The following is a 16197-nucleotide window of genomic DNA, read 5'->3' as shown; positions in this document are numbered from 1 at the left end:
TCCACTCCCACGCCGAGCAAAACACCAAATTCCAGCCTTGAAATGGTTTGCACACGTTTGCCACCAGCGAGTCCCCGGGCTATCCCCGCCTCCCAAGGGCAATATAAAGTCTGGTGTCTTCATTGCCTTCCTCACTGATTAATTTCCTACATCTCCCAGCATTGAAACATAACCTCAGCAGGGAGATGATGCATGCCCCGTGGGCACGTCTTCCCGTCTCTGCAACTAGTCCTGCTAATTTATTCCCCCTGCCGGCTTCAGGCCCTTCCATGGCGAGATGCAGTGGGGTGATTGCCCTACACCACCATCTCCCTCAGCCTGTGTTTTGTGCCAAGCCCAATCCTGCAAACTCTGTCAGTCAGCAGACATACAGGGTGATGCTGGCCCATATAGATGGCTTCTTGTTTGTGAGGCCATAACTGTATACAGCCCTGCAGGGCTGTGGTGCTTTGTGGATGATATTTCATGCTGGAAAATGTATGAGTCCAAAGCAGGCAAGTGCCAAGCACTTCCTTGGCCTGACAAGTAACTGGCCAAGGCTCCCACCTTTCTTTATTGTGGGGCTGTGAGAAAGCAGGAGAAGATCTGTCTTTCTCCGCAGGCAAACCTGTTCCCTCCAAAATAAAACCTCAGACCTCCTGGCTCCAAGGAGTAACTAGTGCCTCACTGCTCTCCACCACCTCCCATCTGCTCCCAGTTGTCTTCTTCTAGTTCCTGGGAGCGGAGTCTCACCGCATTTTCTTCTGGTCTAAAAAGAAGCCCGAAAAGGAGTGGAAGATATGGCCAGGAAGATCCAGGGCCGGCTCCCAGCCATGACTCACGCTGCCCTCCCCTGGGCACTCCTCTGCTGCTCAGCTCCCGGGGACCAGCCCTGCTTTGCCTCAGTTTAGCTCCACAGTTCCTCCACACCCAGAGCACACCCACGCGTAGGAAGCTCTTCCAAAGGAGATCTTAGTCCACATCAGGCAGTCGCTTCTCCAAGAGAAATATAATGGAAACTAGAACACGGCATCTCTTTCTTTTTAGGATCTGAAGCTTCCAAACCTCTTCTGAGGATGGGACTGTCATGGCACTGGTGGGACTGGAGGGCTGTCATTAGAAGCAGCTTCTGGGCTTTTTTCAGAAGGTGACATAGACATTGCATAGGGTATGGAGGAAGGGGAACCCTATTGCACCAGGAAAGAGATTTCTCTGGCTACATATGGGTTGCCACAGCTAAGTGCCAAAGATTAACTTAGAATTATCTTAGTGCAAAGAATCATGAATGGGTGTAAGTAACACATGGCAGGAGGAGTGGGTCACTGTCAGGATCTCCAGTAGGTTTTCATCCCAACCAAGCAGTATCAAATGAACTGGATCCCGTCCCAGTCTTCACGTGTCTCTGTGGAGATGACCACAGGAACATCACCACTTTCCCACCTGCCTCCCCAACACAGGTCTTCAAAATTTCTTCTCAGCTGAGGTCTGAACCAGATTGTATGCCAAGGCACCTACACTTCTGCTAGGAGTGTTACTCTACCAGTCTTCCAGCACAGCCTTAAACACATAAATTCTAATGTGTCAGTGACCTATAAGGCAGGGTCCCTGAGCAGTCCCTCTGTTTATATCATCACTGGTAAATATGCCAGGAAGCCTGAATCCAGCCCTGGTCTGAGACAGCCTGCCTGGAAGGGACTTCTTCCCTGTCAGTCCGTAGTGCTGGGATGCTCACCAAGGGTGAGAGGAAGCTGGGCTCAGGTCCCACCCCTTTCTGAAGTGATCTGTGGCCTCTTCAACCACAAATCTGGATGGGTCTTTTTGTGCCTTTTTTTTTTAAAGCTGGTTTGCTTTGCGTAGACTAACTAATTAGCCACTGATGGGGGAGGGAAGAAGGCATCAACTCATTGGTGCTGCACTGCATTTGACTGGGAAGAGTGACCCCTGAGCCACTGAGCACTTGATCTAATACTGTGTCTGGGAGTAGGGGACTGAGATTTGATGTATCCAGCTCTGTGGGGAATGTCCTAATCCAATTATCTTCTGCCTGCTTTGATTTTTGCCCCCAAAATAGTTTCCAGCAGAAGTGTTACCTCCTAAAAAATAACCTGTCTGCAAATAGTTCTGTCGCAGCTATGACCTTGGATTTCTTCATCCCATTTCACAGTTCCCTCCATGAAGATGTGGACTGAAAGCCACTGCTAGCATGCATGACAGGGTCAGTTCTGCTCTCCTCTTCTGGTTCAACACACGGTTAGCCCCAGCTTCTCCCAGAGGGATCTCCCAGAGCCCATCCCAGGTATCCCAAACACAAGAGTGGGACGTGTTGAAGGAGCACCTCCAGTTTCTTTTGATCCAGACAAGAGTCTTTTTCTTGTCCCTGCTGCTTGTGACACATGGGCATGGTTGTTTGGGAGAACGTACTGAGGTCAGGGACTGAGTCGTTTGCCCTGGAACTGGGCCAGCCGTGGTTTCTGCTACGAAGTTTTGTCTGTGAATTCCTTTTGGCCGACACCCCTATCCCCAGCTCTGCTCTTCTGGTGTCCTGTAGCTTTCGTCCAGACACCGCGGCTGGCCCAGGCCCTTCTGTTGAGCACCAGCCCGGCTCCTTGTCCCCTCTGCACCACCCGCTCCGTCACTGCCTGCCCGGCAGCCGCGGTCGCGGAGCTCCACCTAGTGCCAGCTGCGGCTGTCCCCGGGCTGTCGCGTGGCATCCCGCGGGGACGCTTCCTCGGGAACGGGCTGTCGGCTCCGAGAGGTGCTCTTACAGGTAGAAGGGAAAGAAAATTAGGGCAGATTCCTCAATGCCATCCTGTTCTTTAGCTTGGGTTGTCAAATGTATTTTCCTTCTAATTTCTGCTACTGCTAAGTAGGAGAGTGCAGTGTCCTTCGCCCTTTGGCGCCTTGAATTGACCTCAGCCCCTTCTGTTCTTCTTACTGCATCAATGATTACTGAATCTTTGTCAGTCTCAGCCTAATTTAATGCACCCAGCTTAGACTAAAGGCATCTCTGCTGGAGGTCTTCAAACAAGCTTAACTCTCTCCATTCACTACAGGGGAGACTTCGTCACTTTCTCCAGACAATCGGCTCCTGGAGACACAGATTAGGGATCTGGATTCTAATGAGAGAAATGTGGGCATTTTCCTTTAAGAATCATGAAACTACTCCACTGTCTGTGGCTCTGCACAAGCCTCAGCAAACCATTTTGCTAAGTTGTGTTGGAAGCATCCTGGAAAGGAAATGTGCTCCTAGAAGATACTATTTTTCACTCAGTACCTCTTGTAGCTTTGTGCCATCTCTCTCTGCTGTGTGGAGAAGCAGGTGTACAACTCTACACATGATCAGCCCTTACAGGAGGGTTTTTCTCCTGATTGCACTTCCTCACAGAGTGCCGTGTTGCCTGACCTGCTTTTCATGTGTGCATCATGAGAAGTTGTGTTAGCTCCAAGGTTCTCTGTTTGCCTTTATATTCCCAAGTCTCAGCTTAGTAGTGATCAGGGGGCCACATGACCCCTACCCACTTCTTTTTAATTCTTGTGGAAAAATATTTGACACAACTCTTTGGCATGTTTTAAAGCACATGGGATTCCCATCTGCTTTTCTATGAGCAAAGTTCACATCTACTTAGCTTCCAGGGCCAGTTAGGCTTGGATGTGACCAGTTCAGCATTAAGTTCCTCTGGCTCGGAAAGCTGAAAACTGTCTGCACAAGACACTCAAGATCCTCTTTTCAGCTGATGAAGGCTGTGTGTTAACATTGCTGAACAGTGATATCTTGTAGATGAACACTTTGGAAGTATGTTAAAAATAATATACATTTTCCAGAAAATGAAATGTTAAAGTTTTATTTCTACCTGACTATTTCAAAATTACTCTTTGGCAGTTTATATCTGATTAAAAAATTGATGACTCCTTGTTAATTATTAACTATCAACAAAAATATACAAATCATAATTACTGTATTACAACATTATTTTCAGAAAAAATTAGTAAAGAACAGCTCAATTTATAGTATATTCTATCAAAAAAGTTATTAATTTATAACACATACCACCGAAAAATCCTAAATTAAGTTAGCACCTTGCAAAATGTGAAAAAGAAAACTATTAACCAACACATTCTCATATTCATTCACTGAGATGCAGACAAATGTATCCTGTTAATCGTGACAGAAGTTGCATTTACAAATTCCTAACCTCATAATGAAAATAATTGTCTTTCTCACTATACTGAAAACACATCAAGCCGCTGGTTATTGTCCTGGGAGTCTGCGAGAAAGTTAGAGGTAATATTCTCATTTTAGTGCAGCAGGATTCATACACCCAGGCTGATATCTGGGAATTGGGAGTGATGATATTACACTCCTAAATTGCTACAGAAGATAATTTATTCAAAATTGAACATTTTTTATTTGATATTAAAACACACAAAGCCCCAAGAATGGAATTAGCTGTAATTCAGTTGAAATGAGACTTCCAGCTGGAGACTGCCACCTGGATTTTCTAGAACAGGGAGGTAGAAGGTTATCTCCAAATATCAATCCTCCTCTTATTTTAGATTCTTATTTTAAGTGGAAAGGAATGACTCACTGCAAATGCCTAGGTCTCACCAGCAGTTGCAGAATGTAACCTGGATGACTAGAGGCCACCCAAGTACTTAAAGCTTGATAAAATGAACTTACCTGAACACAACACCTGTCAACTACTTTACAGCGATTGAGATATCCAGGATAAGACAGTTATGCACAATTAAATTAAGAATTCCTTGTAAAAACAGGACTGATGAAACTCTAAAACTTGGCCTCTAAAGTTGGCTACTTAAATGGTCTTTGTTTTTCTAACACTCACTGACATCTGAAGTTGTGAACAGCACCTCTGGAAATCAAACCAACTCTTTTTAGCTGCATAGTCAATGCTTGTAAACATTGACTAAAAAAACCTGTGGATTTTCTCATGTTTGCTTGTGATGAGGCAAGAACAGTATGAATTCAATACACTATTTACACAACACCAGGAAAAGAGATATCCAGTTGTAGAGAGGTAGCAAAAAGACCTGTCTTGCTATAGATGTGTTTGCTGAATTCAAATAAATGAATTATCTCTTCTTCTCAAAGTCACAAAAATATGGATGGGACCACAAAAAATGCTAACAGTGCTGCATTTGGTGACAAAATCTCTTCTTGGAGCTGATGTAAAACACTTATCCTACACAGAGTTTATGAAAATAATCAAATCCACAACCCAGATTATTTTTCAGCCTGAGGGTCCTCATGATGGTGCTCAGTTGGGAACAGCAGAGATTCCTCATTCCTGCTTACACCTCCTAGTTTAGTTTTGATGCTGGAATTGTTTGTAGCAGCATTTTTCTTCATATTCTGGTAAACCTAGAATTGGGAAGAGGAAATAAAAGATATCTTCTATTATTACTTATTGTACCTGGAAGCCTGTTCTTCTCCTCATGAAGCAGACACTTGTCATGTACAGTCCACCTCCTCTTGAGGGAGAATCACACTCATGTCTGCCAGTTTACTTCCCACTGACTCCAAAGCGAGTCCAGACTACTGCCTAAGTGACATGGATCTTATCCAGCCAAAAAGAGCTGGGTTGAGGGATGGCACCGGACTGTAAAGGAAGATTTTTTCCTAGATATAGTGCTTTGAAGTTGCTTATTAGTTCGTTTGTACACTTGGCAGCTTCTGCCAGGTTAACAGCCTTCTGAGAAGCTCAATGCTGCAAAGGCAAGAATCATTCCTCACATCCAAAAAGGTTCTTAAGGACACTGCACTGAGAAATAGTGTGTCTAGCCCAGGGTGGATAACTGGGTAGAAAGTGGTAGTTTGGAAAGAAATTTTTTATTGTCCCTGTGGAAGAGATAACTGTCTGGTATGGATGGAACAGGGCTTCTTCAGATCCTGTTTAGTATTTTGACCTTTGAGGATGACATGCAGCAATCTGTCTGTGAGGACGTGGCAGCACATGCCTATGGTGACCCCCCGTGAGATCCCTGGCAGGTGGTTGAGGCTCAGTTCCCCTCCCATGGCATCTATCAGCATCACCAAAGCAAACTGCACCAGCTCCTGCATAGGGGAAGCACATCCCCACAGCTGAGACATTTCAGCTTTCCAGAGTTCCAGTGCAGGCAGTGGGAGGAAGAAACGCCTCATGAAGAAGGTCGGGATTCTTTCTGATGGCAGAAAAAAATGCCCCAGACTCTTACATAGATCCATGGGCACTGTATCCATAACACAGTTGTGTACTTCAAGAGAAAGCAGAAGGCTATTCCTCAGCTCATTCTGACCTATGGAGCTACACAAAAAACCCCCAAACTCCTCTAATCAAACCCAAACATTGTTCACATTGTTCGTATTTCTGTGTTTACTTACTGCTCCTTCTGCCTCAGCCAGCTGACAGGCAAGAGAGGAAACCAGGCAAGAAAAAGAGGGTCTTTTTCTGGAGTCAAGGGCCCAACAGGACTGCATCATGCGATAGCTGCAGAAGCAAAGAGATGGTACAGAAAATGTGTTAGCTCTTGAACTGTCTGTAAATGACTACATGGAGTTGCAGGATTTGAACGGGAATCATGGGGCATCAGAATGATTTTACAGAAACAGGTCAGAACTATTCTCTTGCATCTGAGGAAAAGACACAGAAAGATAAGGATCAAGGGTGAAATGAAGAACATGATTTTACAAGAGTCCTTAGTAAAATCCTCCTCATAGGATTGGGGCCAGAATTCCATCCTGGCTGGCACATACTGGCATGCTAACCCTGTTTTCCAGCTTCCATACAGAAAATGGTAGGAAAACAATTCCTATCTGTCTCTGGGACTGAACCTGCTCCTTGTGGACTATGTATTCTTGAGAGCACTTTTCACACCAAGTCTTTTTATGTAATTTGACATAACAAATGTCTTTCTAAAATGTAAACACCACCTTAGAGATTTTGCAGTTTCATCAGGCACTTGTGCAGCACCTATCCACTAAAGTTCCTTCCAAAGTTACTGGGACAAGAGGTTCCCTGATATTTATAAGCACCACAGCAATCTTTCATGGGTCATCCTGTCAGAGTCACGTGTACCTGGAATACCATTTCTATGGAGAGGATAAGAGCAGTACAGTGTCATAGCAAGGCGCTGAGTCCCTAGACCATCTATGAAATGTCTGCCAGAAGAGCTCAGACAACCCAAAGTCCTTCCTTTTTCTCCATGTTCCAGGTCTCATAGCTCCCTATCATCTTCTCTTGTCCCCTGGGGTCCACCTCTAGGCAAAGCCCACCCAGGTACAGAGGCACAGGCTAAAAATCATATACTGAGAGCACAGAAATAGCTCCCCCCAACTCTTCCTTAGCAGGGTTCTTATCTAACAGGATCCCTAGCCACCCTGAACTGAAACAAATGTAGTAAAGCTCAATTAAAAAAAAAAAAGTTTAGAAAAAAACCCGCCAAAGATTTAGTCAATATTCAAAACTGATATGGTATAACGTACCTTGGGAAAAAAATAAAGGAAAGGAAAAAAAAAGAAAAAAAGCAAAGGAAAACAAGGGAAAAAAAAAATCTGTGATCTGGGAACAAGAATTGCTCCCAGATTGTGCCAGAAGGCACAATTAAATAAATATGATAAATTAGTCCTTTCAAACACACATAACCTTTAGTGTTGATCGCTTCTGCTTTAGAACAAAACCAGCAGGATCAGGCAGCCTTTTCCAGAGCTAGAGGAAGATCTCATGTTTTGCAACTTATTATGAGTAAGACACAATAATTATGAGTAAGTGTACAATAAATAAAAGGTCATTCAAACAGTGACCTGGTAAATATAAATTCACATACTCTGCATCAGGCAGGAAGTACACTTACACATCTTTTGTAGCATAATATGGTTGGTCCATATTAAATCCACTTTGTATTAATTTGTAGAAATTTGTATCAACCTGAATACCAGGGTAGGGATTTACACCTGCAGAAATTATTGGAGAATACATGTTAATTCAGAAGCTAACAAAACCAAACACTGCTCTTTTGTCCTATTACAAAACATACCCAAAGAGAATATTTCCCATAGCAATATTCCATATGACCAGACATCACTCTTCACTGTGTACGTCCTCTCAAATAAGCTTTCAGGAGCCATCCATTTAACAGGTAAACGAGCCTGTACAGACAGGGGGAAAGGAGGCCAGGTCATGCTGTGACACAGGCTTTCTAAATGACTCACTGTTGTTCTCACTGCTTGAATATGATCAACTCATGTTTGCCATGTCAAGAGCTGTGTCTCTCTTAGTAGTCCTTTGAAATTCCCGTTATAGAGAGAAATGGGCACTTCTAAGGAGCCAATTCATCTCATCCATTTTAGATGACTATTTAAGGAGAGATGAGCTCAGTCCTGGAAGAGTTGCCTTCCTTCTTATGACTTCTAGAGTGAGTAGCTCAAATGGAGAAGCCCGCACTGTACTTCATACAGGCAGAGGATCTGGCATATCCCCACATATATGCCATTGTCCTACACTATTATTGTCTGCAACAGTAAACAACTCCCAGTGCTTCCATCAGTGGATTTCAGTGTGCTTTAGAAAGAACATGGGTATCATTTCATTTACAGTACTAGCTTGATTAGTTTAATTATAAGCTAAGAATATGCATTTGCCAGGGGCAGGAAAAAGTGAGATTTCTGCACTTTCGGTACAGATATCTGCAAAGCTACAAGGAATTAAAAAATTAAAACTTCGCTTTCTTGGTTCCTTATGATTCTTACAATGGTACGAAAGCCAGAGAGCACTCATGAACTTACGTTCCCCCTGACGATGTAGTTGGAGTCATTCATTATATCTCTGGCAAGGCCAAAATCACATATTTTCACCACTTTTCCATGGGTCACTAGTATATTCCGGGCAGCAAGGTCTCTGTGAATGCACTTAGAAGGAAAGGAAGGGTTAATGCTCTGCAGCATTTAGCATCAGAGGAAGACAACTCCCTGCTCTCTGAGTTGCTCCCTCCTTCCACTTAAACAGTTTTGTGAATGGGCAAGCTGGACACTCCCTGGTTGATCATGGCTAGGGGACAGGGCCAGAGCAGGCACAAGTGTGCAGCGCAGATGCTTCCTACTCAGGGTGGTGCCTAAAACTGCAATTCAGCCTTTGCTGTTAAGCCAGGGAGGGAGGTATAGTTCAAGCTTGCCACTGAGTGTCTCTGTTCTTCAACCTGCCTTTTATAAACTGATGGTTTTTTACTGCCTTTTCTATCTGAACAATTTGCTACCCTTCACTATACCGATTTGGACTCAAGAAATTCCATTCCTTTGGCAACTTGATAAGAGAAGCAAAGAAGGTCTTCAAAAGTGAGCACATTAAAATCCTCTTCTTCATCCACCTGTGTGCTTGCATCCTTAATTTTATCTGTAAAAAATAACCAAGTATGAGTTTTCCATGGGCTTCCTCACTCTCTGATTAATTCCACTGACAGTTTTAAGAATTTTCCCATGCTCCTACCAAGAACAACATCACAAAGGGCATCCATCTTTTTTATCCTAATAACAGAATTAGTAAAGATAAAATCAATCAGTCTCTTACCTTCCTCAGAGAACAGCACTATCCCATTTGATCCAAGTGTCACATTTATGTTTTGACTTCTTTGCATGGTTTCAAATTCATCTTCTCTGCATAGAGTTGTATTTACACCATACTTCAGGTGAGTCCCCATCCTGGAGCAGGCAACATATTTTCAAAGGTTACACACAGTGTATCATGTAATCTTCTACACATAAATGGTTTCACAGTGAAAAACATGATCAGTTACTGCTATTAAAAATCTGGGCACAGAGATGCACAGACATGCAACTTCTCCAAACTGGAAAGAGAAACAAGAGATTGTTTGTATTCTGCAGTCCAGTGTGAAGAACATCATAAGGAGAATCAAATCTCAGTTCCTCCCAAAGCACTGTTTATTAAAGTATGTCGAGGCACATTCTCAAGAATTGAATGATTTCACCAGTTTACTGCACAGCTGAGAATGCAGTTTAAGAAGTGATAGTAGTCTTAAAAAGTATTAAACTGTTGCTAAATGCTTTACCTGGAATTTTGGTCCAAATGAATATTGTGGTAAAAGCTGAAATTATGGTGTTTAAAAATATCTGTCAGTGTCCAGTGAAACTTTTCTCTCTTGCTCCTTAAGTAGTTCAGAAGGTCACCATAGCAACAGTACTCAAATATCAAGAAGATTGGTCCTGAAATAGTTGGAAATGTAAATGCTTGCTGCCATTTATAGCACCCTCCCCATTAAAGCCCTAATGCTGCCTCATCTTTTCTCAGGGCTAATCTGTATTAAAGCATCCCAAACATCTTTCCTTCCCAGATAGATAAGCTGTGCTGATGGGCAGGTAATATTTACTGACTGTAATGTCCCTTTGGAAAGTCTGTGTAGTTGATTCTTCCTTATGGTGCATCTCTCAATGTGTATTGAAAATCCCTATAGAAACACAAAGATCCTTCCTGGTAGGACCACACAGACAATAAAGATGCAACTTACTGTCTAAACCATGCATGGTTCAAGTAAAAAATGACCCCTGCTAATTATCTGGATGGTGTGAATTTGTATCCTTGGACCTACATCCTTCCATTTATCTGTGCTATCTTCATGCTCTGGAAATATTTTTTTTTTTCCACGAAGGCCAACTGAAACCCAAGTGTGCTTGCTGAGATGGCCTATAGGAGGGATATGTGTCTTGCAAGGGGATGTGTCTGAGTAGAACACTGGTCAGGTCACTTTCTCAAGAAAGGAAAAATATATCCAAGACCTGGCCCAGACAGGCTCACAGAAAAGTCATGACAAGCCAGCAGGAGCTCAGAGTGGTCACACATCATCCTGCAAAGCGTAACACTGGCACCACTGCTTCTGGCTCAGAAAAGCCAACTATGAATTTGCAGCCATTTCTGTCAGAAGGCCCCTGCCAAGCAAGGTAGGGTACACTGGAAAAAGCCTGTGAAGTCTCTCAGAGGATGGAAAGGAAAGTCTTGAGAACCATGTAAATACTTCTGAAAATGGGATTTGGATAAGTCTGGAAGCATTCCTGCCCTACCCCGCCAGACTAAGCGGGCCTTCGCTGCAGCTTTCCTGCCTACACCATCACATCTTTTCTAACGTTCCAGAAGGCCGCGGCAGCCTATGTAGTTTTGACTCAGGTAAGTCCACCACCGTCAACCTATTTCTCTACTTTCCTCTTATCCCTTAGATGTCTTTGCATAACAGTATTGCTGCTGATGCAAACTGAGGAAACAAGAGTTAACTGTTCTCCTTGGTCTTTCTGAGGAAGTCAAGTTTTTCAGTAGCAGGTGTCATAGTTCATGACATGGACCAACACTGGGGAAAATCCTGTCCTTTCGCCAAGGTCATCTGTTCTTTAGCCTCTCCTCACCCACTCTTGTTCACTGCTGGACTGCCCAGAGAAGCAGTTCTTGGGACAGGAATATCTGTGTATGTTTCCTCAATGACGAGTCACACAATAATTAATTAGTGATAATCCCTTGCTGCCTTCATTTTAACCCATATTTGCTTATTTTTTTCAATCTTCAGCTTTGTTTTTACAATCGGTCCTTTAAAAACTTGTTCCTCTGTCCATTATTCACTTCCCTCATCTTCTTTCTTTGTGTGGCCCCCCTGCCCTTGCTCTTTTTCAGTTTCTTTTCCTTCCTGACTGGATTTTAGCCATTTTCCCCTTTCTTTCTTTCTACAACTTCACTGTTTGGTGAGCCATGTGGTTTAAAAAAAAAGAAAAAAAATTATTTCTTATGTGAACATAATCATGTGGATACAAAAGTCCCTGACACCAGATAAGTTTTTCCTCTCCTCTTAATAAACTGGCCCATATCAGTGCTATCACCACTGTAACAGGAAATTCTCTTCTACAGAAGGGCTGTTGTATCACTTTATGCAAGTTCAATCAGAAAGGACCCTTTTCTGTACACATGCACAGTTTTAACTTTGCTTTCAGTTCATCTTCATCTGATTTTGGTTCAGCACAGAACAGCAAAATTGATTGGGCAGAGATGGAATTCAGCAGAGAAGAGACTGAAGAGCAGCCTGAGGAATAGGTGATTATTTATCACTTGGATGTCTTTAACGCTGTTTTTAACAATCAAGTTTTTGATACTTCCTATCTGTTTAGGAGTCCTCATTAGTCTGGAGGTTTTAATTGGTACCTTTCCACAATCGCAAGTTACCTGACACAGTACAAGCTCCTAGTAGGTTCACAATATTTTCATGGCTTCCAATGTGAGTCATCATTTTCAGCTCAGACATTAGAGCATCTTTTTCTGAAGCATCAGGTTTTTCTGTAAAGGTAATAACACAGATTTGGAAATCTCCAGCAAAGAAATAAAAATTTAAATGGTCGTGATGCTTTATGACATGCAGATCTTCATTTCAAATTCATTGAACTGATGGTACATTCGGGAACATTTTGAAAAAAAAATCTTTCTACAGTAAAAAAAATTAAACAAAAGGTGGAAACTAAATTTTTGTGTGTGTGTGTGTGTGTACCATTTGAAGGCTTGGGAAAGCAGTCCTCAAATGTCAACATCTGTCATTCTTGGGCAAGAAATGACAGCAATTTATTAAAGTGTCCACAAGCACAGAAAAAAATGGCAGTCAATCCTGTTGCAGGGAAATGCTAAGAGAAAAAAATGTCTTGGCAGCCATATGGCATGCAACCAGTTGCAATCCAGTAGCTAAGAAGGCCACCCTGTGTTTCAGTTATAGCTTTTGTCTTGTTTTTCAGAAAGCATTTGGTCCTCATGATCTCAGTGAATTAAGTATATGAACCATAATGATCAAGTTGAGCTTCCATAAAGACAACCACAAAGGAGTGGACCGCGGAAGTGTAAAACTGATGCATATGTGCAAATAGGGGATGAAAAGCTGCATGGCAGTGCTGGCAGTAAGTGGCTGTGTGGGCATACAGGTGGGCAGGGTGCTGGTGTCAATGTGAAGCTCATCCCAACATGTATCAAGAGATGGGTGAGGTGAATATCGATCTCTTCTCCCAAGAAACAAGTCAGAGGATGGGGGAAATGACCTCAGTTTGTGCCAGGGGAGGATTACACTGGATATGCAGAAAAAATTCTTCACTGAAAGGGTTGACAAGCATTGAAACAGGCTGCCCAGGGAAGCAGTTGATTCACTATCCACAGAAGTATTTAAAAGACATATAGTAGTGTCACTGAGGAACATGTTTTAGTGATGGACTTGGCAGTGTTGGGATAACAGTTGGACCTAATGATAGTAGAGATCTTTTCCAACCTAAACAATTCTATCATTCTTGCTGCCAGGGAGGTTTGCTCCTGGACACTGCTTTTATGAGGAGATCTTGGAGAGCAGCCAGAGCATAGCATCAAGGAGTATTCGAGGTTTAAGAAGCCTGACCTGTAGGGAGGGATGGAAATAAATTGTTTTGTGTCATCAAGAAGAAAAGACTACAGGAAATTGTGCTTAAGTTTTGGAAACAAGCTAGCTCAGACACAGCAGGTGAAGGGTGTTTCACAGCTAGACAGCACTACAAAATTCATAGAGACACCGATGTAACCAGGAGGCTAATTTGCACTAGGAATTTCCATTCCTCCTCTTTAGAGCAGAGGAGCTCCATACTTCCCCACACAGCACACACCTTCTCTAGCGTGTAGGACAAAAGGCAACACACTACAGGATGAAGGCACTTCAGCAACACCTTTTCAAACTGAAGCAGGATTTTGAAAGGCGTTTTAAGGATTTTGAAGCCAAGCATTTGTGAGGAGTAACTACTGAAAGGTTGTATACAAGGGGATTTCCAACACTGTTTCTTCTTTGGAGCCACTAGAATACTTCGTTGTTTGTGAAAGGCACTAGAATTTATCATACCTTTTAGCATTTTGACTGCGACCTGGACTGAATCTTCTGCATTGCTAATTCCATAAGCTGTAGCATTCACCACTTTTCCAAAAGCCCCAGAACCAAGGATCTGTCCTACAAGACACAAAATGCCAATATTATTTGCAGCTGGTACAGTATAGGCTACTACTCCAGTATTAGGGTTTGCCTTAGGGACTGCTCACCAAATTCCAGGTTTTCCCTGGGAAATTCCCATTTCAGATCATATTCGAATTCTCTGAAGTCAATGTAGATGTACTCATTATCTGATGGCCCTATCATCTGTATCATTTGCAACTGGCTTTCATATCTAAATTGCTTTGGAAGAAAAAAACACACAGTGTAAGAAGTCTTAGAGAAGAAACAGTCTGGTAGGAACAAAAGAAGAAGGGACAGATATTTATGTTTACCTTTTTGTATTTAAGAAACATGAATACAAACACAAAAGTGATCAATAGGAGAAAAAATCCAACAGAGACATAGAATGCATCATTTTCCGTGAGAGAAGAAACAGCTCCTGCAACTTTAAGAGACACATATTACTACCCACTGAATCAGTTTGTGTGTGCAGCCGAAAACGCAAGGAGAACCCATGGTGGCTTGGTCAGTTCTGGCAGTTTGTAGCCCTCTCACTCCTGAGCCTCCTCTTCATGGGGAATGAGATGGAGCCATATACAAAGCGAGATGGAGTTGTATACAAGATGGGCAGGAGGCATTAAGTGCTGGATAATTCTGACATCTGTTTTCATAAAAAAAAAAGCTACATCCACTCATAAATCTAAAATAAACTGATAAATCTAAGTGCATGGAGGTGTTGGTGTGATCCATAGATTGAACTTTGTGAGCATAAACAGAACTAATCAACTCCTCATTGCATCTTCCTGCTCTCTCCCTGTGCCTTCCCCCATCAATGTATGTTAGGTACCAAAGTACCAGTTATCAGTGGGTGACTGTACACAGCCTGCTTGGAGCGTTGCTGCTGCTCAGTCAGGAACTCTCTTAACAAGCCAAGATATTACTGTAAGGGGCCGGTGGGTAGGTGAGTGTTACATAAGACCTACCCTCATATTCTGGTTGTTTCTAAGAGCGTTAAGTATAAAGATTATTTTCTATTGTAATTTCAACATGAATGCTCAAACTCTGACAGTGGTCACAGCTTTGGCCAGCTGTAGTCAAAAGCACCAAATAGGCTGTTCATCCACAACAAAGGAAATCCCTGTACTGCAAATATTTAGATGTTTCAAAACGCTTCCTAGGTGCCACAGCACGTTCCTTGTAACTGAAATTTTTGCTCTCTCGGATATATATGGTGTTACAAGTATAAAGTGCAAAAATTCATATTGACTTTCTGGCTCAACAAGGAAATATCTCATTGTCTCGGCAAGAAGAGAGACTGCACAGCAGTTTCCAAACCACTTAACCCCTTTTGCCACCTGTCTATTATCAGTTTAAGAAGGTCTCTTGCCCAGTACTCCTTCTTTCCAGACAGGATAGACCCTTGAGTGGGTCTGTTGGCTCAGTCATGATCTTGTTTGTGTGTGCAATGACCTCCATGGGGTGACGAGAGTCCCACGGGCATTTCTAGCAGAAACACAGTGACTTCCAGGAAAGGAACAAGAGCTAGCATCTGCCACCAGTTATCAAGTGACCTCAGCTCTTTCCAAAGCTGACGCATCCAGATTTCATGTAGGGATTACTAATATGAAATAAAAAATTAGACCCCAACATTGCCATGGTTCCATCCCACACTTCCTATTTGTGTGAAGCTTCTGCTTATTTTAATGAGGGAGGCCCCTGCTTTGGGACTGGAGAAAAAAGAATTGTGTCTCCCATTCACCCACCATTTCTCATGCTGTATACACATAGAGCTTGTGTTTTACCTGCAATGCCATTGCACGGTCAGCCATTTAGCCAGATAAAAAATACCACAAGTTTTACCACGCCAGTTTTAATTGAGAAAACCTGTGCTAAAACACTGGCCTATGGTACCTGGCTGGTTAATGAAACTCTTTTTACAGGCTGAACCAGCAGAATTGTTTGCACAGCACTCCACAGAGAAGGTTGTCGCTGTCTCCTTTAGATCTAAAGTACTGCTTGAAATCCATGACCCCAGGGACCTCCTCTTCGGCAAGAAGTTGTGAATCCCCTCTGCAATTTCTTCTATGCAGCTGAAAAAGGAAGAGGACAAGTTTTGGTATTTGGTTTGACATTTTCCAGGGGAGAAGGTGGAAAGTTTCAAAACATGTCTTATGTCTGTCTTGGAAGAGGAGAAGGGAGGGGGCTTGGTTTTTATCCGTGATAGAGTGAGACTTCAGATCAGTTACCAGTCTCATT

At 42.8% G+C, this 16197-nt stretch overlaps 1 protein-coding gene across 1 annotated transcript in view; it reads right to left on the bottom strand.

The window, feature by feature from the left end:
- Positions 1–4944: 4944 nt before the first annotated feature.
- The window catches only part of FLT3 (fms related tyrosine kinase 3), a 35299-nt gene continuing 24046 nt past the window's right edge, over positions 4945–16197 (bottom strand). The window contains exons 12-24 of the mRNA XM_027677699.1: positions 15853–16031; positions 14274–14380; positions 14049–14181; positions 13855–13959; positions 12183–12293; positions 10036–10189; positions 9537–9667; positions 9238–9362; positions 8759–8881; positions 8011–8122; positions 7828–7927; positions 6359–6464; positions 4945–5359 (exon numbers count right to left, since the gene is read on the bottom strand). Of these exons, the coding sequence (XP_027533500.1) occupies positions 5222–5359; positions 6359–6464; positions 7828–7927; positions 8011–8122; positions 8759–8881; positions 9238–9362; positions 9537–9667; positions 10036–10189; positions 12183–12293; positions 13855–13959; positions 14049–14181; positions 14274–14380; positions 15853–16031 (1624 nt within the window). The 3' untranslated portion in view covers positions 4945–5221. The remainder of the gene's footprint in view (positions 5360–6358; positions 6465–7827; positions 7928–8010; positions 8123–8758; positions 8882–9237; positions 9363–9536; positions 9668–10035; positions 10190–12182; positions 12294–13854; positions 13960–14048; positions 14182–14273; positions 14381–15852; positions 16032–16197) is intronic.

This window comes from Neopelma chrysocephalum, unplaced genomic scaffold, assembly GCF_003984885.1.
Source record: "Neopelma chrysocephalum unplaced genomic scaffold, ASM398488v2 Primary Assembly neopelma1_43, whole genome shotgun sequence".
Taxonomy (NCBI): domain Eukaryota; kingdom Metazoa; phylum Chordata; class Aves; order Passeriformes; family Pipridae; genus Neopelma; species Neopelma chrysocephalum.
The sequence above is the reverse complement of the archived record's forward strand: the minus strand, read 5'-3'. Positions and strand labels throughout refer to the sequence as shown.